This window comes from Strix uralensis, chromosome Z, assembly GCF_047716275.1.
Source record: "Strix uralensis isolate ZFMK-TIS-50842 chromosome Z, bStrUra1, whole genome shotgun sequence".
NCBI classification, from domain to species: Eukaryota; Metazoa; Chordata; class Aves; order Strigiformes; family Strigidae; genus Strix; species Strix uralensis.
Window position 1 is genome coordinate 58,604,677 of NC_134012.1, and position 24,674 is coordinate 58,629,350.

A 24,674-nucleotide genomic window follows, 5' to 3' on the forward strand; every position below is an offset into this window, starting at 1 on the left:
CATATAAATCTCCCTTTACCCTTCCAATTCTCTCCCATCCCCTGGGAAGGGGAGGGCAAGTGAGCAGCTGTATGGTGTTTGGGCACCAGCCAGGATCAAACCACTACATGTTTCTTTCTGTACAGTCCAAAGATTGACAATCCATCTGCATGCTTGATAAGATGCTGCCTCTACATAAGAAAATGGTTGGGTAATACTGTGCTAGCCTGCTTATAGGTGAGAAACAAATGGCAGACATCATCGACTATGTGAATATGCAGTTTTACCACACATGACAAATATAAGTGACAGGTAAGGACAGATGCCTTAGCTTTAAAGTTACATACATTCTTCCCCAAATGCAAACATCTTGAATCCTTAACTATGCAGAATGCTCCCCACTTGAGGAAGGAGGTGTCTGTAAACAAGAAGACAGTGAGAAAATTGCACAACATCCTTGCACACATATTGCCCTAAAGCTCCCAACTTGGAAGAGATATTCAGATTTGAGACTGATACTAGTTAAATTCATGAAACTCCCATCAAGCAGTAAATGGTTTCAACTTAGTTGTACGTTTTACACACAAGACTGCCTGGCTGTTACCTCACCAAGTGAAAAATCAGATGCACTTTCTTTAAATTCATCCAAAGTTGAACTGGCTAGTGGTTGAAACAGGAATTTTGTAGGGAAATCAAGTTAAGATGATAGAAGATCTCTAAGCAGTGGGATTCAGAACACCTAAGACCTCAAAGCTGCACAAGCATCTTCAGCATCTGCACAAGCATCTTCAGGTAATCTCTCTAAAAACACAGGTCCTCTACAATGAATTAAGACTTTCTAGGTCTAGATAAATTGCAACCAGAAGTAACAGCCACAAATGTGAGTACTGAACAGGCATCTATCCTGAAACCTTACAAAGACTATACATGAGAATACTGATGCCAGATTATTTTCTGCTATATTAGAGCATCACTCTTTCCTGAAATCCTGGGGGGGCAAAACTCCTGAAAAATACAAGGATTAGATCTGCCCAAAATGTTCATACATACATTTCTGTCAACACTGAAATATTCATCAGTTACGTTACAGTTTTGCACATCAAAGCATAAATTCTTTTGGCAATATGTTTTATATCCTTTTTGAGAATGATGATCTGGAATGCTTAGGGTTTTTTGATAGCTATTGAACTGACCAGCAAAGGACTCCTCAACTGAGCAGACAAAAACTGGCATTACCTCTTTACCTCAGGGAATGGAAAATTTTCTATCAATTCACTTGGAGGCTGCTACATTGGAAAAGCATTTCTGGCACACCAGGGAAAAGGGGTCCCTGGAGGCCAATTACAGAAGAAATCAAAATTCCGAGGCACTGTAAAATACCCTCAAGGCTCTAAGTTGGCTCAGAGTGACTCTAAAATCAGAGTTTCTGTACTGCCTGTAGATTTTCAGCTGGCACTGAGAGTGCAGGTGAGGAAACCTGGGACTACTGCAGGTAACCAAATCCAGGGAAATTTGGACCCAATAGGAGGACTTCTTCCCAGTCTGCTAGAGCCAAATTTGGTAGTCTCTACCAGGAGAAAGGCAGAGCATGTATTCCCAATAGCATGCACACACACACAGCTAGCCATATAAGCAAGCGGAAAGCAGCTCAGACGTCACATACTTCCAGTGCTGGCCCCCTACCTGTCAGCTTGAAGTTTGTTCTCAGTTTACATGCAGGCACAGAAAACAGAGGTCTTGCCAGCAACTAGCAGCAAGTTGCACTGGTCCCTCAGTCCCATGGTCGGTCTCTCTCTAATAGCTGACACATAGACCTCTTATTCTGCTTGCTTCCTAGTCTTACCTGAAGTTGGCTAATGGCTCACATATGTTCAGAAAAGATTGTGCACTCACACAGAAACCAGATTTAGTAAGAATACAGGACAGGCTGTGGTGATCAAGCATTAGATTTGATCAGACCTTTTATGCCCCTTTTACCCCTATTTTTCCCACTTGTTCCTCCTTGATCCTTCTCTTTCCCCTCCTATGTCCCTTCCACTGAACATTCCATAACAAGCCTCCTATTTTTATTTTTTTTAAACAAGTCCGAAATTTTCTCCCTCCTTCAAATCCTTTAAATCCTGGACCCCTTTAGGCAACATGCCCTTAGTCTGCATAGAGTGATTTCTGCTGAGTCATCCTGTTGAGTTTCACACCAGGAACAATCGAATCTTCCTTTCATGGTCTTAGAAGCAGCCAGTTCAGCATGCTCCACTTCTCCCTGGTTAGATTCCTTTGCTTCCTCCACCTATCACTGTACCTTCAATGACCGTCATGTCCTTGCATTTGATTTAGTTAGTCTTTAATCAGATACCATAATAGCAACAATGTTCTATATACAGATCATTTGGAGAACAGCTGCTCACTGGTCTACATAATAGTGCAGATGGCAAAAAAAGTAATTAGTCACCATGCCCATAAACACACCACCGTAATTACTGAGGTTGACAAATATGCAACCACCAGTATAGTTTGGATGAAATGTAACACAGAAGCAGACAGACAGCATGACATGCTTTTCTCAACAATAAAAGTATTTTATGTTTTAGTTATAGCCTCTCACACCAATTTTATTTCTTCTCTTCTAATTCTTCTTATAGGGTTTATATGTTCAATAATGGTGCAGGAGGAAGGAGGAGGGACTTAATGCCTAAATAAAGAACCCATTTATGTGGTTGTGGAAGTTGTGAAAGGGACATGGTGCTAGATTTTGTTTCCTGTTGACTGGGAAGTGCTTATCCTATTCTTGATGATGGTAGAACACAGTGATCAAAAATTTTCTGGAGTTCCACTTTGAGGAATTAGGTCCCCAAACTGATGATAAAGACAGAAACTACACAATGATATCTCATAATTTTTGCCCTCCAGGGAGGCTATCTGCATTGGAATTCTGCTGCTCATATGAAGTTCTTGCTGCTGATGGAAACTGCTTGTTCCATGTGCAAGGAGTTTATCTCTTGAGAATACAAGAAGCAGGAGCCAGATTTGCAGCCTTTCTTCCTCCTTTAAGAAGGATTTTGCCCTACCGCCACAAACTGTAGCAAGACGAGTAGGTCTTCCTAGAAGTGGTGATACAGAAAGGTTTAAATTTAAGACCCCAAACTGACCAGCTCTGATAAGCTCAGAAAAGACTTTAGAGGTCTACTCTCCCACTTTGGTGAATGGGCCAAAAGTGGAGAGACCAAGCTTGAATACTATGCATGCCACTGAAGTAAAATTCTTTCTACACAGAGCTGGCAGACAGGTATGCACAACTGAAGACAAATGAAAACAACCAAAGGAAAGTAAGTAACTCTAGAGATGTACATACATACACAAAAAACCCCAAGAGAGACATAGCTGTAAGTCCAGAAATCAGAGGAAGGCAGTCCTCTGTACTACCTACTTCACCATGAGCCAGCTACGAGTAGCTGCTCATCTGTTGTAGGGTGAGAACATTCGCTCCCTACAGCTTTGGCCAGTACCCATGACTGGAGCTTGGAGACAAATCCGTCTTTAGAGCCTTTGTGCAACATATATTTGACACATTGTCAAGAAAAAAAACAGTATTTGAAAGAAATCAAGCTGTAAGTTACCCTGCATAAAAATGAAGACAGTGCTGGCCTGAAAGCAGACAGGATTTGTAGATAAATAAGAGATGGAAACACTGTTCTTGAGCAGGAGACACAAAACTTGCAGCATAAGAAATATAGTATCATGTATATAGTAGTAGCAGTAATGATAATTTAAATGTAGTGTTTTAAGCAAAGCTGTAAAGAACTAACATATACCTGAATCTCTCTTCAAATGAAACAAGAAATAAGTGTACATCAGTTACTAAATACATGTGGCACACAGAACACAATGCATCTAAAGAAGCTGCATTGTGTTCTGTGTGAGAGGTAGAGAGGGAAATATCTCCCCCCCGCCGCCGCCCTTCTGTGGCCACTATAAAACTCCAACACTTTAAAGTTCAAGATTTTGCATATATTTGATGAGTTTACAATGGCAGTCATAACCAAAAATTGTATTAGAATATCTGAGGTTGTCAGACGCTGGCTTGAAAACACTTCTAAATGCTAGTAATTAAGCCAATGTTGAGTTTCTGCTTTTTTTGAAACATCAAGTTAATTATGCTTGTAAAGGTGTGGTTACACATAGCATACCAATGCACAGTATAGTATATATCTACTATATGAAATGTACACGTGCATTATAAATATGCACACCAAGTAAGTGCCAAATGCAGCTCAGTAATTAGACAGAAATGGCTATACCACCAAGCATATATTTTCAGAGGAAGTGGATACTGACAGATATTTAATAAGAAAAAAAAAAAAAAAAGAGTAGCTGAATGTGGTAGAAGAAAAGGAGCTTGATTATCTGACTCCCAAATATTTGTGATTTTATTAACTGCCTGTATCATTGCTTCTCTAAACCTCACCCAAACCACAGCAACTATTTGAGCCATTGAATCCTGGCTCTCTGCTAGAGACGAGGATATAAATCCAGTTATATAAATTGACCAAGTCAACACAAGGTACGAAATAGGAATCTGAAGAAAGTGTGTGCCTGGCATGGCATCTTTTCTCCAGTTATGTCACTGATGAAATAAAGATATTACCACTTCCTACAAGTCCTATTTCATTCGTTTTTTCATACTAAAATAACACACTAAGGCCTGGAAAGTAAAAAGGTATCAATGCTTATTTTTAACAAAACATTTACTCTTTTGACAAGCAAGCACTGATAACTGTACTCAGTTTATTCTCAGCTAAATAATACTTCCTTCAATTTGAAAATGATATGCATTCAGTTCTTGCTTAACAATATGAGGAAAAAAAAGAATGAACATTAGAAGAGAAGTCAAAAAGATATGCAGAGCCAAAAAAAATGCTTACAAGGACAATGAACGTACAAGCAGAATTAGCTACATCTAGTATGAGGAGAAAAAGATGTATACAGAAATTGTATGAAAACACAGTAACATCATCAACAGAGGTCTGAGGGACACAGTTGTCAATAAATCAGGTGAGTATAAAGTAAAGTGAAATCAGATTTCCCCAGCTCTTACTACATACATAGCTTGTTTAATGAACCATACTGTCATTCTGAAAACACCTTTTGTAGTATCCAGGTTATGGAGGGAAAAAAACCCCGAACTTCAGCAAAACAAATCAACCTGAAGACTTTTGCACAGAGGCAATATCAGCATGAGTACTTACTACTTGCTAGGCGAGCTGGAGTTCAAGAGCCAAAAATCAGGTAACATTAGAATTAGGGACCTAGTAAAATACAGGCTACCTCAGTATGTTAGAGATTATTAAGAGTTCTACCTACCCACTGGACAAGTCAATCTTACACTTCAGGACATTCATGTGGTTTGACTCTGCCATCAAAATGGTGGAGTGGTATTGGGGTGGTATTGGGGAAGGAAAGAAGTATTTTGGAAATGTAAATTAAAAGAAACTTTTGGTTGATAGCATCATAACCAAAAAACTCCACAGTAATTACACCAAAGTGATGCACATTTATTTTAATTAATTTTAAAGAATTATACATCCTACACTTCACACACTCTCCTTTTATGGGGAAGTTTCCCAAAGAGCAGAAAAAATTCTGTCTTCAGAACTGTTTTTGAGAAAAGACAGAATGAAATATTTTGGAATACACTTTAGGACAAGTTTGTACTGGCAAAGATGCCAAGCAATCAAAACTCTCTCCTCCTGTAGCTTCCATGGCTCCTCAAGTCAATAGCAAAATAGGGCTTGACGACAAAATTACGGTCAGTGTATGAGTCACAGTGCAGCTGAATACATATATAAACTATATATCATTTCTTCATAATTCTTCTGACAGGGCTATTTTTAAAGTATTATAACAACTACTTCCTGAGTAACAATGCACTAAAAAAGTGTGTTTGTACATTTAACAAAACAGCAAGAAAGGTGACTACTACCCTTCCTTACTTTAACATATCTGAAACAGTTACGGGAATCAGAATATGTTACCAATGTTCAGATCGATTTTGAAAAACAAAATATAGCTTAATATAGCAAAGGGGAATTCAAAAAAATAATGCCAGAAAGATAATGTTTCCTTAAAACATCTTGCTTGGCTCCCGGGGTTTGTGTACATTATATCAGTTGGGTCAACAGGACTTCTTTCACTGTGTCCACTCTTCCATAGTTTTGATCCCACTTCTTTTCAAGTCCCTGCAAGAGTGTATGAGAAACAACTGCCCTTAAGGGCTTACTCCGCGCCTATTTAATACCATTATAAGGTCATCAGGAAGGGTCGGGGGGAAGGAACATAGGTGCTAGAACACAGGCACCCAAAACACCTCAAAGATTTTTTTTGATCATAGTGGGTAACTGCCCTTTCTCCTTGAAAGATTATCAGCAACTTGCACAGACACTTTCAAAAATGGAAGAAAGGAAGAGGATTTTATTAAGAGAAGGAAAATACAGTTATTCTACTGAGCTGATGTCTGACTGGTATCCCAATCAAACTGGTAAATGCATGCAAATGTATTACATTACATATGTAAATGTATCACTAACCAGACAATCCCAGAATTCTTTAGGCTGCCTTTGTTCTAACTGAGGTAACCTCAAACTCTTTTCCAAAGGAGTGTTTTGATTTGAAGCAGCAGTGCTGTTCTGAAATTAAATTTACGGCCAATCCCACTCAACCAGGCACTGTGCTAATCTGCAGAGAAGTTTCCATGTGCATGGACTAGTTCTCTTTTAGAAGGAAGTAACCAACAAGGTCCCCAGATGTGCTCTAACCCTCCACATCTCCATTACGGTCTGAATGGATGGCTAATCGGATGGCTAATCCTTTGGACAGTTTTAAATTCTGTTCTGACATAAAAATAGACCTGCTTTTAAGCAGGGGCTGGACAAGAAGACTTCCAGAGATACCTGATAGTGAGTTGTTTCATGATTCTACAGAAAATACCAAAACCGCACACAGTGTCAGTGCAAGCACCATGGCACTAACTGATTTGATCTGCTCCTGTTGTTTCAAATTATTTGCTAATGTAAACATACATTTCCATGTCCAAAAATTCTTACTTACCAGCGTCACATTCTAATTTAATACAACACAAACTACCCTGGGTAGTAAAGTAGTGTTCTGTGAAAGTACAGATTCTCTGCAGGTTTCTTCTTGCGAAGGTAGATTAACCTGTGCCATGCTCGTTGTCAAAGTTATACTGCTGCAGAACTCAAGTTAGCTTCTTTCAAGTTAGCTCAGATATTTGCACACCACACTGAAAATGCAGTTAATATGCTGCCTGTGTTATACAGCATGAGGAACTAGAAAAATCATAATGACATGTACAACCCGAAAAAAACACTGCCAATCATTAAGTGGTGGAAATTAGCTTTAAGCTTGATATCATCATCCTCTCAGTGGTTAATGATATCCATTATAAACCAGAATTAATTCCAATTTATCTGCATATTCATTAGCAGCTCAGTATACAACATCTCATCTCTAGTTATGTGATGATTTTAAAACATACTCAGTGTTGTCATCATGATTCTACTGCCTCAGTATGAAGATGTACTTCTTATTTTGTCCTTCTCAAAAATGATAGGTAAAAAGCAAAGAGAAAATGCAAAGAACTGAAAGAAAATTGAAATTATTTAAGACTAATACAGAAAAAGGCAAACTGAGATGATCTGTGCAAGTGAAAAAAACCCCCTTAGAACAAAATGGTCTCAACATTCCCAGAATAATAATGAAGTGGAGGCTTATATGTCTGGCATCTAAGTATTTCCACTTAAGCCTTATTTCCTAAGAAAATCAAGTTTATAAGACATTTTCTATTCCCACCCATTCATCTGAAATAATTTGTCAACCTTTGTCCAGATTCAGTTAATTTGTTAAGAAGCAGAAGTCTTGCTAATCAGCAATTTTTTACAAGGTTTTTCAATAAAAAAAGAAACAAAAAAAAAGGTAAAGAGAAAAGACTTCCACAACTGTACCCCAGTCATGTGTTGAAGTGTGAGTGAGAAAGCAGACACTGCAGGTATTTGGATGAGAAATAGTGAAAGATTAAGTCTTTATGATGAGAATATGCAAGCAAGCTAACCAAATTCCCTTGAATGCTATGTTTTCTTAGTTCTACTGCTCATGGAATAGCTTCTTTAATGAGTTCACTGCTGCTCCAGTAGAAATAAATATTTATGTCTTAATTAGCCAGAAAAATCCAGACAGTGAATCCTACCACTTCTGTTCCCTGTCTTCTTTCCAGCAGAAATCGGAAGATATTAGCTGTAATCTTGTTATCTTGGACACCTTGTCCAAGGCCACGGTTGTCATCCTGCATAAGTCGACGATCCAAGATCACTTCCAACTGACCTGAAAGAGCAATACAAGGATTATACTGGTAACAAGATGATGTAAACCTTCTATTAAACATAAGAAAAATACCCTGAAATAAAAGTTACAAAGAATCACATTTTTTCTGTTGCATATGGAAGAGTAATAGCAGATCAATATTGTTAGGACTGATTATGAAAACAGTTAATAGCTTTGGGCTTTGGATGTTTATAACATTCCAAAAATTTTTCACAAGTCTTCCAGTAAGTCCTGCAAATTTTTAACATAAGAATCTAAATAGAAGTTCGCATGAAAAGTTACTGCTATTAACTATTATTTGTAACAAGGATACCTTGCACATCAAGCATCAAAGAGGAGAATCACCCCAAGTAGCTGCAGCTGTATGGAGAGACCTTCTGTAGAGGAACTGTGTTCACCTTAAGACTCCATGAAGAGTGCACCTCCTAAATATATCTTTTCCTTTTTTTGTTTTTACTTCACAGTTGGAAGCAAAAAGAAAAGCAGGGAGGCAATATGAGTATATAAATACTCGCAATCACTTCTTCTTGTAAGGGTATTTTCACTTGTGGGAGTAGGAAAAGAAAACTTTGCACCAGATGAACACTGAGTATAAATTTCTGAGTTTGTACTGAACTGTAGCATTGCCATTCAGAATAGCTCTGATGATAAATAATAGCCTTATGGAAGATGAAATCCTATCTTTTCAAGTTTGTATCTCCAGAGGGAAACCAGTTCAGGGCATGTAATTAATGCTGTCACAGTTTTTGCACACTGAAACTTCAAACAACTGTACTTGTTTCCTAAATAAAACTGGATGACTGAAGTACTTGTTTCCTAAATAAGAAATGCACAGTTTAAGCTACTAGAAAAGGCTGTTTAGTAAGGTGGTCTCTTTTATATTTCATTGTTCTACAAATACTTATCCAATTTTCCTAAATACTTGTTCTTCCTTTCCCTTGAGTAAAAACAGATTTTGTGTATCTAGGACAGAGGTCAGCTGGTAATGAGTAAGAAACAAATTACCATTTTGAACTAAGGTATAAGGCTTTGGTATAAGGATTGTGCCTCAAATTGATGGTCTTTGTGGATTGCTGTATGAACACAGGCTGACAGACAGGTATGATAAGTCTCTGAACAAAGCTAGAACCATAGCAAGAAAGACAAACCTATGATAAACTTTTTTCAAAATTTTCAAGCAAAACTTAGAAGATCTAGATCCAAAACTACCTAACTGCATTTTCAGCATTCTTTAAGAAGATAGGATAATGAAGGCTGACAAAACAAAGCTTTATGATTCTTAAGTGGATTTGCTGTTCACAATCACAACAATATAATCAGTGCTGCTAAAGTCAGCAATAAAAACCATTTCCAAAGTGGGTCAAAGATTAAAAAAGACTGTTTTAGGGAAATTTCTGGCTTAAAAATGGTATAAGTGTATTGCATGAGGCTTCAGGACATAAATGATAGTCGCTACTTCATTAATTATCCATCAGACTGCAGAGAAGTCCACCTCTAAATGACAGTGGTGCATCCCATTTATCTGGTCTTCCCTGGGGCATGCAGAACAATCCATTAAGTAGTAAATTAGAGCAAAATTGGATAGAACTAACTAAATGGTGGAGGATGTTCAGCATCTAACATCAAGAAATGATTAAGCATCCATTCCCACAAATAGAAAAAGAGAGATGGAAAGTAGGAATTAAGTTGTGGCATATGTACTTTACAGTTTTTGATCAAGTCTCTTAGAAGCTGATGTTGAAGACTGATGTCAATACAATGAGAAATCCTACTCGATACTGCTGAGATCATCTGACAGTATGAGAATTAACTGCTCCACAGTAAAGAACCTGTCTCTAATCCAAGAATGAGAAGTGAGAAATAATCAGCTGTTCATATAAATCTCAGATGGTGGGTTATGCCTTGAGACACACAATTTCAGACATACGGATACATAGCTATTGAAGGTGCTTCTACATTGCATTCTACAGTGCATTACTACACTGTAATATTTCTGAATTTTCTTCAGGATCCCTTTGAGATCCTGAAGGGCCTTCAAAATAAGTGTCATGAAGCATATAACTTTCAGCAGCCACAGAACCTTTGGCTTCATTTTTGTTTTCTTTTAAGAGGTCCAACATGACCTCAGGACAAATGTAGTAAACAATCATTAAGTAATATTTCATTAAATGATAACAAGTCAGATGAATACAGTTTTCTCCTCTTTTTTAGTAGGCGTAGAGTAAGTATTTGATGTTGCTAACTATTTCTTAACCTTGAGTGACATAAATAGAGTTTGCCAAAGAGTGACATAGTTAAGAAATTAATGCTATAACCACATATTGGATACATCTCCTCTTTTATTTAACTGGAGTAGGGGAAAAGCCTCTAATGACCTCTGACTGGGCTGAAACCAGTGCTCACAGAAAACCAGTTTCTCCCTGATATTTAACTACAATGAAAGGCATGAAAAAGTGTGGTTTTGTCTCATATCGGATGGCCTTGGAACAAAAGGCTGATATTTTCCACCATGGCTTTATTAAAGCATCGGTCTACAGGCCAGTGTTAACTTTGCCCCAAAATGCATTAGGTTTGTTAATACTGCCATCAACCTAGTACAGTATTCCATCTTTTGTCAGAATAGACATTAGTATGACATTTTTCAGAAAAGGAACTGGAAAGTAGGTTTTGGCATAGAAGAAAACAAACCCATCAGAAACTAAGTATTCATTCCATTTTTTTCAAAACCATGTAAATTTAAACTCACAATATATTACAGCAAGGAATTATACATCTTAAATTATTCATTATATACCTTATTTGCCCACTACTTGTTAGCTGTATTTGAATGTCTCCTCATTCTGGTAGGAGTATAGACTGAATAACTGACCTCTGTTTCCATCCCTTCAGGCCATTCATCATAGCCTTTTCTGCTGTGAGGGACAAGACTCGTCCCTTCTGGGATTCTTAATATGAATTGATTTTTCTTGTCAACATATTCATCAGCTCTTTCAAATTACTCCATTAAGTTTGTGAAGTATAATTTTGCTTCAGAAGTATGTTGATTCTTACCCAGCGTAATTTTTATCCTTTATTTCACTAATTCTAGTCTTCAAAAAAAGCTGCTATTGTTTTCCTAGACAGGGATGTTAGGCTATACTGTGTATACCTTAAGACTAGTGCTTTCTACCCTACAGCAAACAAACAAAAAAAAAATTGGTCAGCATCATATTATTCATCTTAAGCCCTCTGCCTCCAGAGCAGTACAAAAGAAAACAAACCATTTCGTTTTGCTGTTTCATCCTTGAGTTCCATCAGAGTTCTTGGGTGAAAAATACAATTTATTACTGATCTTATCTTCTTTGTAATCGCTTTCTTCTGTCTCTAGTTTGAGACAGATCTTCCACTGAAGATGACAGGATCTCATGTGGGAACAACCCCTACCTCCTCCCTTATGGACATATTCTAAAACTTGTCGGAGTTGGAGAAACACATTTCCTTTCTTCAAATGCTAGTAGGTACGGTAATCTCTGAATGAACTATTTCAGACAATCATGAAGGACAAGACTTTATAATATCTATCATCTTGTACTTACCATTTTTCAAGCTTGCAACACCTAGAGACTGAGCTGAATGAAGTGTCAAGCGAACACCAACATCTTGGATATAAGCCATTGTTGTCATTGGATAGATATTTGCTTGAAGAGGCAATTTGCTCATCGTCAGTCTGGGCTGGATCTGCAGTATGAACATGAACTTCAGTAAAACACATTCTTTTTATGCATTTAAATTTCAAAGACCTTTTCAGACATTTATCCCATGTGCTTTAGAAGCACAACCAGCTCCAAAGCATTCACTCCACTGCATTATTTAGCTTTTTGGAGATTTGAGGCTAAAATTACCACTTTGGAAAAGATAACTTCAATCTACTTTTAGATCAAAGAATATTTAAAAAAACCTGAAAGATTCATCAAGGGAACCTACAAAAAAAAAGGAATAATCACAGTTACAGAATGAGAGAAAATTTCCTCTCCTCTAGAGAGCAAGCAGTGAATAGATTCACGGTAGCAGAAAAGAAATTGTTCGTTTATAATGGGAACTTATTAAAGTGCTAGTAAAATTCTTGAATGATACATGACAAATGAGTAGTAGTATTAAAATTTTCATGTCTAAATATTCACTTTACTGTGCCCAGCAAAATGCAGTACTACACACTCAATGGAAAAACAGCAGTATCTTACTCAGCAGGTATGGTTTTCAATGTATTTGCAAAAGCATTTTTAGCAAGGAAGGAAGGTAAGGAAAAGAAAATTGTCTTTCTTTGTGTGTGCTTCAGAGTCAAAGTTAAGAAAACAGTCACACTATATTTCATCAGATGCATCACCAATAGAGTAAGTTACTACACTCCAGAAATACATCACTTATTTCCACCACAGCAGCAAGCAGTTAATCTCTAGGTCTGAGTTGCTGGACCTTATGCATATCTAGCACTGTGCTGCCCAAAGGGCTCTAATTAAATAGCAAAGCAGAGGGAAAAGGTGGCATGCAGACATACAAGCAACTACATGGTGGCTTGTCATAACTTGCTGTTTTAAATTCTTATGTTAAGAAGGATATAAAGGAATATTTAACAAACTCCTTGAAAGAAAACAGTTGCTGCTTCATCTGATTCAAATCGGATTTTTAAATGGATACATTTTAAAGTTCTCCTTTTAAATAATTAGTGGAATTTAACAAGAGATTGATTAATATGACTCTTTACTATTAATACCTCTTTACAATCAGAGGTATTAAGACAGTTAAAAACAGAGTTCCTAGGCTTTTATAATAGACAATAATTACCTGATATCCATTAAGATCAGTATAGAATCTATTTTGACTGTTTATGTCAGATGAAATTCTCATTGCAAGCTCACGATTATATTCTCCTCTAATATCCACAACATTGGAAACTTCAAGAGACTGGCCTTCCAAACCTACATGAAAAAAATGCATTTAAATCTCTCAATTTTTAAAAGCAAGTGCCACATACATAAGAATGACTAGGCTCCCCGAACATACTGATCTAGTTTTCCCCTGCTAGTTTTCCTTTTCTGCTATATCTAACAGAGCGTTTGAAGCCAATTCAGTTATGTACCATATGATATAGCAGTACTTCTAATTCAGTACTCATTGAACATACAGTCTGAAACCTTCACTGAAGTAGAACAGAAGCAATTTATTATAAGAACCAATGTGGGTTCTGGTAAATCAGTAGGAAACAGCACCAACTGTTAAGTGCTGTCTTTAGCAGCAGCTAACATGCTGGAGCAAGGCTAATTCACTTCTCTTAACTTATGTGGCTGTCACCATTCACTGAGAAGAATGAAGTTACCAGCTTCTTGACAGCAACTGTTCCACTAAGCAGGATATCGGTCAGCTATTTTAACCAAAACAGGGGGAATCTTCCTTAAGGACAGTGAATTAAGAAACCACACACTGATATGACCACAACCAGGACGCAAGTCTTTGTTGACAGGGAAAAGATGCCTATTTATTAAAAGAAGAATTATGTATCTGAGGATACAGACAGATGTTCAGTGCAATGTTTTTCTACAGTAACTAGCATTGAAAATTGAATACCTTTAATAATCTGACCTTTTCAAACAGTTCGAGACACAGTTTGGACTGGAATCATATCATCATTCAGCATGACCACTTCTACCCTTTCTGTAGTCTAATGGGACTAATGATTGTGAAAAGAATTCCACCAAGCAGAACAGAGATATGAAATAACTCTCTGTAGTGAGATGAAATTAAATTGTGCTTGCCTGACAGATTGTAAACAGAAGGCAGTAGGAAGTGAGGGACTTATTAACAAACTTAGTCCTTTAAAACTTGAAGACAGTATTTAAAAATCTTAGATACTAAATACTTCTTTTTCCCCAACAGTTCACTGTATTCAACTCACAAGACCCAGAAGCATGCTCATTTGTTTGGGCTCCTGAACTGCAGAATCTTTTGCAGAAAGACAAAATACCTTTGAATAAAATTCTTAGGTTCCTAAGCACATGGACAGAGGTTAGCAAAATCTCTTTTTCTTTCTACACAGATGATTTTCAAAATTTTTTTGCAGTTCTGTTTGAGAGCAAGTTGGAATAGTTTCCTTAAGAAGGTCTTTACTTTGTCAAATTCTAAAACAAAGACTCTGAATCTTTACACAACAGAATACCTAAAGTGTCTGCCTGTTTCAATTTTTATGCTGTTATTGAGATGTAAAATGCAGTCAGGGTTGTGATTTTTGACAACCTGAATGAGGAGAATGTCAAGCTCTGTATTTGTTTCCTCATCTTTTTTAAAATCTGAATGCCACCTGCAGCAGTACCAGCTAACATTTACCAATCACTACTACACTACAGTGCTAAATGAAAAAAAATTCAGTTCAGGTAATTACTTCTATTTTCCCAGATCTAGTCTGGAAAAAGTGGATCTATACACTCCACTTCTGACACTCTTAGTCACAGATTTTCCAACTATTTTCAAGTAGGACTATTAAAGTATGAATACGTTGAACAAGGCTATAGTATTTTAGTTTACAATTTTAAAATGAGCAGACCATGAATTACTCTCTGCTCTTTTCTACTGCATAATTTGAGTTAATACAAAAACACAATTACAGAGATAAGTGAAACTAAGAAGCTTCTGATAAAAAGATTAATAGATTAATAAAATCATGCTGATATCAAAACCAGATGCCAATGGAATCAGAGAAAGTTAAAAATCACTCATTGGTCAATTACTGAAAGGAGTTGTCAAGCCAGAGTATTTTCTGCTCAAAATCAACAGAATTCTAAAGACAAAAGTGGAAAAAGCAGTGTTTTACCAAAAATGCTGAAGAAGCTGTAGGAGTCAGAATCCAACAGTTGGATTAGCCACACAATCAGGCTTCCCACCCCCTGGCAAGCAGGTAGGTTACAACACAAGTATCAGGTCTTTATTTAGAAACAAAATATAGGTATACACACATTTATTTCTCTCCACATGCTTTGTTACTGGACATATCTAGTAAGAATTCAAGACACCTTCTTTTAATTGAAGTAATGCTATATAAATAACTTCCCTTACAAAGCCCAGGAAACAGACTTCAGCAAAACAATGATGCAAAGTCATCAGTTTTCAAACTTTGAAAAAGGTCATTTCATATGAAGAAATTAAAATAAAAACACACCATAAAAGTAAACAAAGAACATATATAAAATAATTGCATCACTTTTCCTGGTAAAAGCTGGGACCATGGTACAGGACTTCACCATGATAACTAGATAGGTAATGGTGTAAGTACTGAAACAGTGGGATGAATTTAAAATTGTCCAGAAAAAGAGAAAAAAACGAAGTAGTGCACTCAAAATGAAAGATAAACTTTTGCATTAGGAATTGGCAAGCAAGTGATTTTCACTGACAACTCATTTTCTGTGAACTGTGAAATGGAAGGCACTTACTAATGAATTAAAGAAAAGGGAGTATTACAAAGAAATCCATCTCAGAAACCCAAACAACCTCACTCTAAACAAAAGAGAAACTTTTCATTTTTTTTCAGGCTTTTCCCCTCCCCTTCACTACAATAAACATTCTCCTTACATAAGTTCTCTCCTTGCTAAGAAGTTTAATTTACTGAAACTCACACAGCAAAGTAACTTTCTTTTCACATTTTTGGATACTTAGTACCTCTTGACCTCAAGGTACCTTTTTTTCATCTAAGCCCATTTTACATATTGGTCATATAAAACCAAGAAATATAATCTTAAATATAAACACGTTTCCTCAGGATCCTCAAAACCAAATTTGTTGGTTTGCATTCATAAGGAATGTTATCTAGATTTTGATCTAGAATTACTGTATCAGACAAGCTGGCAACTGAAATCTGATCAGTATATGGCATAGGGGTAAACTAGAAATTTCAAACTTCAAAGTATACACTTATGTCAAAAAATAAGGCATCTGAATCAATTTTAGTTCTAAAGAGAAATGTATTAAACTAAAAAAAAAATCAAACAGATCAGTTCTGTGTGACTAAAGTAGGTATTGCTGGCAATACTATTTTTGAAACTCAAAGGAATAAGGAAAAGAGGAAGAGAGATTGTCAAAGTACTTATAGCTCCACTATTTGTTTCTGAAGGTGTTTAGAAAAAGAATTAAATATGATAAGATTTTAAAAACCATGCAGCAGTTTTGGACACCTACTGTTAAAGTAATGCTAACACAAAACATGTTTAAGTTCCTTTCAGTGATGAAAGTATTAGCCAATACTTCTGTATTTCAGAAAAATTCCGGTAGACTAAATACAAATAGATGAACAACTGAAAAGGTGTGCTTCCTACTTCAGTTACAAAAAGATACACTTAAGCATTTAAAGTCAAGTTTCTACAGGAAAATAGATTTATAAAATTGCACCACGATTTCCTTCATCTTTTACATTTTTCACTGGCCGATTTAATCATCAAGTTTGGAAGGGTACAGAGTTTCTAAAGTTACGTTTTCCTAGAATTTTCTTGGAAATCAGTAGTTGAACAGTAGTGAAACAAAAAATGAAACCCTTACTGAAGAAAAAGCAAGCAAAACTGATATGAAATTATGACTTAAGAGTGAATTAGCTGGTGTTCAGTGCTGGTGCCTCTCAACAGACACAGCCAATTGTCACAAGCTCTTCCAAGCAGATAAAGGACATAAATTAGAGGCTCACAGGTAACTAAAACCATGCCTACAATTGTGGAGTAAACGAGACTTCAGTATTAATGTCACTACACAAATAACTCCCCATTCTTTGTGGCTTTGGTGAAGATATGTACTTCCATCAATAAATTTGAAGCTCTGAAAAAACCTATGTTTTTACATCCACTCCAAGATATTTGTAAAATTTTCTTCTCATTTTCATAATTTACGGCTACCTACAGCATTGAGATGATCCAGTAAAGTTCAGGACTCCCTTGTAGGTAATTTATACTATGAAGCTTCGTAATACTGAGAAATATCTCCAACAAATCTATTGAGTTTAAGCATGCCAGCTTAATGACTAGCATGATGCTCAGATGATGCAGTGGATCCAGTGAAGACTTCAGTCTGATGAATTGTGCACTAGTTCAGAAGTGCATTTAAACATTAGAAAGACAGGTAGGATCTAAGGCTGCAGTGATGAAAAATAACTGCTGAGACAGAATTTCACAGCTCTTACCCTGGACTTTATACAGTCGCATGGTATGTGTCACATGGTGGAAAAAACATACAACTTCTGAGAAAATCCTTCCATGAGCAACTCTTATGGTAGGTGGATCTGTAAAAATATAAGGCTACAAAACAAAAATGGAAAGTTAGGATAACTATTTTGAAAGTTTTGCATAGAAGTAGTGTCAATAATTGACACATCATCAATAAATCGTATTTAATAAATATTAAATACTATTTTTTTTTTAAACTGTTCTACGTCTAAGTCTAGCCTAAAAACTGGAAATAAAAAAATTACTCCTAATCTGAAATTCAGCAACTTCTCTCCAGAGACTCAATTTTCCTTTAGCTAAATTTAGGATAATCCTCATTATATATCTCCCAGGTATTCTGTGAGTATTAATGGATACAAGGCCTACAAACACAGCAATGTATTAATATTGCAAACATTTGGATTTAATTTTTTTGCTAGCAAAATTATACTTGCTAACCAGTAATCAGATACTGCAGTTTCATAATCTGTGGCAGATGGTTTAACTGTCTGGTTTGCTCACAGTTTATTGTATCAGTGGTCCACACTGCATGAGGAAAGCTGCCTCTCTGTCTTGTGGATCAGTTTGCATATCCTTTTGAAAATGAAAGAAGAAGCTTCTTCTTCATCAAAAGCAGCTACAATTGCCAGGGAGGTCCCTGGAATGCAGAGCAGAGCTGTGAACTATTAAGAAACCTCAAGAGCAACACTGGCTTCTTACTGATGTCTCTCAAAGACTAGCACAAATTTCACACATCCATAGTCAAACCAAAGAAAAGTATTTTTCCATGTAGTCATAGTATTTTGAGTCTCAGCTAAGCAAATGATGGTTTTTTTTAGAACAGTTGATCCCAAACTGAACTGTACACACTATACAGAAATACATAGATGGCTACAAAGGTAAAAATGAGTTAAATATTACGCAGGCACAAAGCCAAAAATTAAAATACAACACATGCAACTACTAAAGGGCAACAGCAATAAATGAAGACTTCACTCAAAATACCCCAACAAAATACTTGAAAAACATGTTATTCAGAGGGATCTAAGCAGAAAACTCAGAGAGTAGCTCTCCTCCTCCTGTATGTACCAACGTCTTATGAAGGACTCTTTCTTCTCAAGCAAGAAAACCAAATATCAAATGTATCTTGAGGAAGAGAGGAAATCAAGATTACACACTTACAGACAAAACATGTCAGAGAAGAACAAGCACAGCTACATATTGTCCAATCTTCTTTGAGCATGTAACTATATGTATATTCACACATAAGATTTCAAGAAGTATTGTATAAAAGAAGAAACAGAAAGAGACTTTCAAAGACTGAAAGCCTGCCTTTCTATTCACATATTTATTCTTAAAGCTTCAGACAGAACACTGTTTAATAAAAGCTTTGTCAGAGCTCCAAGAGGTACTCTGCAGCTATCAACCACAGGAATAGTTTGTACAGGAGTTTGAAAGAGATATCATAGTTGCTTACACTTTGGTAAGATAGGTTGCTTTAAGGAGAGAGAGATTTTTCTACTCATCATCTTACAGCAATGGTTTTATCCAGTTACTCAGTACAAAAACCCAAACAAGGAAAGACTCTTTTGAACTTCTTAACGGTTGACATGAAAAAATGATGGGATACTTTCAAGGGGTCTTGTCCATAAGACAGATAAGTGTTATCTATTATACAAAACCTATTTTCTAGCTGAGAAATACAGGACAAATATGGTATTAGGAGGTCACAGAAGTCAGGTGAATTAATATGCTGGCATGAAGGAAATTTGAAGACCGGATCTTAGGTTAGAATTTGAGCTGGCTTCTGGGTTCTCTTCTTTCCAGGAAAAACTGCCAAGATCTGTAAATGCAGACTGACTTTTTCTTCTGGCAGAAGAGATGACTATCTATCCACTGTATCATAGGTAGGGAAGGCAAATTAATTTAATCTGTGACTACATGCTCATAGAAGTATATGTTTAGATTAAAATCCCACAGAGGAACTGAATTACTGACAGGAAGGTGGAATAATCAAACCCTTCAAAAGCCTACCTGCAGGTTAAGGCAACATGAAGGTTCTCAGTTTAGCAATGAATGACTGAAACAGCAGTTAAAGAAACTCTCGGAAAACAAACTGAGAAACCTGAGGTCTTCAGGCCAAGTAAATACCTTTGCCAATTATTACCTAGAATACTACTTGCACAAACAGCAGTCTGCCAAATACGTTCTGCTAGCAAAGTAACACCTATCTTATGGGCTTATTTCTGTTGTTTGTAAGAATGTTTCTCACTAGAGCCCTCACTGGAGCTGCCCAGGACCAAACCAGCAAAATGGAGACGCTGGATGAGTGACAGAGGAATGCAAAAGGCTGTGCATCTATAAAAAAAAAAAAAAAAGAAAAAATTACCTGAAGTAGTTTTTTTGAAACAAAAGGTAAAAAAAACACCTTTGGAGGAACTCTGTTCCATTGAGCTTGTTAGTATAAAACATGATGGTGACACTGACAACAACTACCAAAATAAGTTGTTCCCATACAAGTATAAAGCTGAAATTACATGTATTTAACAGCTCACAGATTCTGGGATATTACCATAAACACTAAGTTCACACATCAGAGTCTCCAAGCTTCACATGCAGCCAGATCAGCTCCCCAGCTGAAGATAAAGGCAACCACACTTACCATTCTAAACTATATGGAAAGATGAGGTGATATCAAAGAAAAGGAATTAAATGTCATTTTGCAGATACTGTCCAAAACGAATGATTTTTTAAAATCATAATTTATGATTGCACTAGCGCATGCATTGAGAAAAATGTATCAAAACCAGTTAGCAAGTCTCTAGCTCTGACAGTGCAGCGTGAAGGTACAAATGAGAAAGGACAGTTACAAAGGCACATGCTATTGTGGTTTTGGCAAGAAACTTAGACAAGTTATTTCTGATATAAAGAGTGGAGATACAATGTATACCTGAATCCTCAAGGATGCCTGTTGCTTCCTGATTGTTGGGCAAACAGGAAAAATTAAGAAAAAAACATGGTACTGAGAGAACAAGGAAGCCTCCTAATTCATATCTAGTGCCTAGAAAAGCACTAATTCTAGAAAGTAATTTCTTGATAGTCATCTGGAAACATACTGAATTCAGAACCTATAAAGAAATAATTGACCAGGTTCGCCACACTGAAAACATTTCAATGAACCAGGCTTTTAAGCAGGAAAATATCTTTATGCATTGAATATGAATTATTCTAACATCACTGTAAAGATCCCTGGTGAGATGCACAGAGGACTGTGAAATGATCATGGTTCTGGATCGGAAATATAAAGATACTTTTAATGTCAAAGTCTGACTAAGATGTAGAAATAGGCCTCTTATTACTCAGACACAAGCCACTTTCCTTTTTAAGTGGAAGGAACAAACAATGACAGAACTATTTGCTAAACTGACTGGACAAAGCTCTGGCCTGAATTCAGCATTTACACTCTTTGAGTGGGAGCTTGGACTAAATGACCTTCCAGCATGAAGGATTCTACGATTACTCAGACTTTAAATTAGGAATAAAAACATTTGAGTTTCACATCCAGTAGTAGTATCAAGACTCCACTTCCTAAACAGTTAAAATGAATTGTTGCTGTAAAATCTGTTCTCCTAGGTTCCACTGGAACTAGTTTCATTGTACCAAATGCAGCAGCCTGCTGTGGCAGATTTTGTTGAGCCTGGAAAGCAGTATTTTCAGGAACAGAAGAACAGAACTATGGGTCAAAGGGTCCACGAATCATTTTTCGGTACTCAAATTCAAGAGAAACATGACAAACTCCTCTTGAAGGAAGGGGCGGGGAGGTGGAGGGGAGAAGTGAGCTAGAAATTTTAAGGGAAAATACTTGGAGCAAAATAATATCCCACAGCTCCCTAGGATATCTTAAAATATTTGGCATCAACTTGGGTGCCAAAGTACCAAGGGGTGAAGATAATCGGAAAGATGCCTTCACTTAAAGGTTTACTGGCTTGCACAGAAGCTGCCATGGGATATTGCAGCCTGAAGGCATGAAGCATGGGCAACAAGCCTTTCGCCTTGTAGTCAAGAGAAGCACTACTAACCATTTTAGTGTGGCTTAGAAATTTCTGGCAGTGCAGCACACTGTTGGTGTGGAAGTCAAATAAACTATGCCCTGAGGAAAGTTTTCCAACACAGACAGGATTGCTCTTGATACACCTGGGATCTTAAAAAAGAGCTCAAGACAAAGCCTTCAAGAGAATTTGCTTCTCAGTAGCAGATTACCCTTCATTTGGGGTTTGAGATTAGACTGGGTGGGCTTTGGCTGGGGAGGGGGTGGGCAGGGGCAGGGAGGGGCAGGAATCAAATGCTATGAGCTCTTGAGACCTACGTTTTAAAAATTACTTAACAGAAGAGATGGTTGTCATTTTAATATTCGTATCTCCAAAACCAACCCCACTAACGTGGGGCAGATTTATAGATGATAGATACGATGATTGAGAAAAATACATAGCACCAAGAAAAGAACAGACCCTTAAAAGGCAGCTGATTCCTGAGTATTGTGAGCATTCGCCAGGTCGTGGTACACGCATACTTGTGTTTTCCTGTTATCAGGCATGCAAAAACACAGAAAACATTAAAAATAAGGATTCTATATTTGAATGAAGATCCTCTGCCCTTTTGACATGGAAGATCTGAACATAGATAGAGCAGGATACTCTAAATGGATAGTCTCTCTCCTTTTGGGCAGCAGAACCACCCAGTCTCACTTACAAAAATGCGGAAAGATACCATTATCTTTTCCTTACATTTGAAGGCCAAGCATTTAGATAACTCAGATAGGTGTTCTTCTCTGAGAAGTAGAGGTAACAGGCAACCTTGACAGATTAAAAAAGGACCTGTCATGAAAGAAGTTTCTTGAAGCTAGTAGCAGCAGCTGCAGATACACAAGTCAGTGATCAGTATCAGTGAAGTCCAACCATGGACACAGCATGTGAAGATTAAAAAAAGGAAGAAAAGCTCTAGCACTGGAGATCCTGCAGGATTAAAAAAAAGTATTACTACATAAGTACCTACATCAACTAGTACATACATGTGTGCACAGACAAGAGTTGCCTGACGGAGAACCACAATTTCCCAGTCTGGGTCTACCAAAGATCCACTTTGATTCTGAAAAATTCACTGGTAAAACAAGAAAATGAATCACTCACATTGATCCCACAAACACTTAGCATCTGACTCTTTGGAAAAAAAACCTGCTTTGTTATATTTTCTATTGATACCAAACATAGCTAGTAAGTAGGTCATCACATACTGACTGGTCTTGAATACACAGAAGAAAATACAGACATTTAACTGCTTCAAAGTTTATTGAACACTGATTTTTTTTCCCCCCAAGATCTAACAGATTTATGGAGTTGGCCATCCTTCACAAAATCACAAGAGATACAAACATATTTTCCCTTCGTAGGCAGGATGCTTTTGTTTATATTTGTTTTGAGGTCCCAGGAAATCCCTTCCTTCCAAACCTTGATAACACTGTCAATCAGTTAAGCAGCACTGATGTTTTAAAAAAATTAAGATAGTGCCTGTCTTCTTCCATGTGTGTTGGGTTTGTGTGTGTTTGTGGTGGAGTTTTGGTAGCAGCAGAGGGGCAGCAGCAGTGGCCCCTGTGAGAAGCTTCTTGAAGCTCCCCTGGCTCCAAGTCAGACCCACCTCTAGCCAAGGCTGAGACAATTAGCAACGGTGGCCGTGTCTCTGCGATAATGTATTTAAGAGAGGAATGGGAGTTGTGAAGAGGTGTTATGAGAGACACCTCTGCAAACATTGAGTTCAGTGGAAGAAAGAAGGAGGGTGCGTGGGTGGGGGTATGCACCAGTGCAGTCTCCCCTGCAGCCTGTGGTGAGAGGAAAGGCTGTGTCCCTGAAGCCCATAAGGTCCCACAGTGGAGCAGATGCCCACCTGCAGCCCATGTAGGACCCCTCATCCAAGCAGGTGGCTACGTGCAAAGAAGGCCGGGACTCTGAGGGAAGCCCCTGCTGTTGTTAGTTGCTGGGAGGACTGTGGCATGCAGGAGGGATCCACGCTGGAGCAGCTTGGGAAGATCTGTAGCCCTTGGGAAGAACTCATGTTGGAGAAAGTTCATGGAGGTCTCCTGTGAGAGGGACCCCACACTGGAGGAGGGGAAGCATGCAAGGAGTCCTCCCCCTGAAGAGGAAACAGCTGACTGCAACCCCCATTCCCTGCCCCCCCTGCACTGCTGGCAGGGAGGAGGTAGAGAAATTTGGAGCATAGCTGAGCCTCAGAAGAAAGCAGGGGTGGGGGAAAGGTGTTTTTAAGATGTAGTTATACCTCTTACTATCCTACTCTGTTAAGCCATGGTGGTGATGGTGGTGTTCAAATTCAATTGATGTTCTTTTTCTTCCCCATACAAGTTGGTCTTTTGCCTGTGACCATAATGGGTGAATCATCCCTCCCTGTCGTTATCTTAATTCCCAAGTCTTTTGTTTTATTTGCTCCTTCCCACTCCTGAGCGGGGAAGGAGTGAGTGAGCGGCTGTGTGGTTCTCAGTTGCCCTCTGCGCTAAAACCAGGACACCTTGGTACCTTGCTTTCATTCTATTTTGCAGAAAATATAGAAGACATGGTAGGAGCACTGCCTTATCTCTAGAGCTGCAGTATGGAGCCTCTGTTCTGTGTCATTGCCCAGGACTCCGCATGGGTGTCCTGACCTTGAGGCTGTCACTGAACTACTTTCACACTTTAGATGGTAGGGACAGTATCATTCATGGTCAAGACTATGGCAAAATTCCAGAGACTGTTCTTACTGGGGACTGTCTAGCTACACCATGGCAATGTTTGCCATGGTGTCATAGAGCCTTAAGTCCAGCTATTCTTTCCAGAGCAGTGACAAAGAGTTATTGGTGTTCAGTGTACCTTTCATTTAATACTGTCAGAAATCACTATCATTAACCCAGGTCTCTGCTGATGTCCAACTTAGTGCTGGTACTAGAGGTTTACCACTTCTTAGCAAGAATGCACTCTGCAGTTCTCCAGGCTGATTTTAGGTCAGCCAAGGTAACCCAAGGAACCTCTTGAAGTTTCAGGTCCATGTACATTC

General features: G+C 37.7%; 1 protein-coding gene across 7 annotated transcripts in view; it reads right to left on the reverse strand.

The window, feature by feature from the left end:
- MAN2A1 (mannosidase alpha class 2A member 1) overlaps positions 1-24,674 on the reverse strand; it is a 126,664-nt gene that overhangs the window by 14,555 nt on the left and 87,435 nt on the right. For 6 of the 7 annotated variants that reach the window (XR_012626951.1, XR_012626953.1, XR_012626950.1 and 3 more), the window contains exons 16-19: positions 17,558-17,672; positions 13,192-13,325; positions 11,946-12,087; positions 8,237-8,370 (exon numbers count right to left, since the gene is read on the reverse strand). Coding sequence is in view for 3 of the 7 variants with exons in the window: in XM_074854983.1 (XP_074711084.1) it covers positions 8,237-8,370; positions 11,946-12,087; positions 13,192-13,325; positions 17,558-17,672 (525 nt within the window). In the remaining 4 variants the exon portion in view is untranslated. Of the gene's footprint in view, positions 1-326; positions 398-8,236; positions 8,371-11,945; positions 12,088-13,191; positions 13,326-17,557; positions 17,673-24,674 lie in introns of all 7 variants that reach the window. The other variant, XM_074854986.1, reaches the window with a different exon arrangement.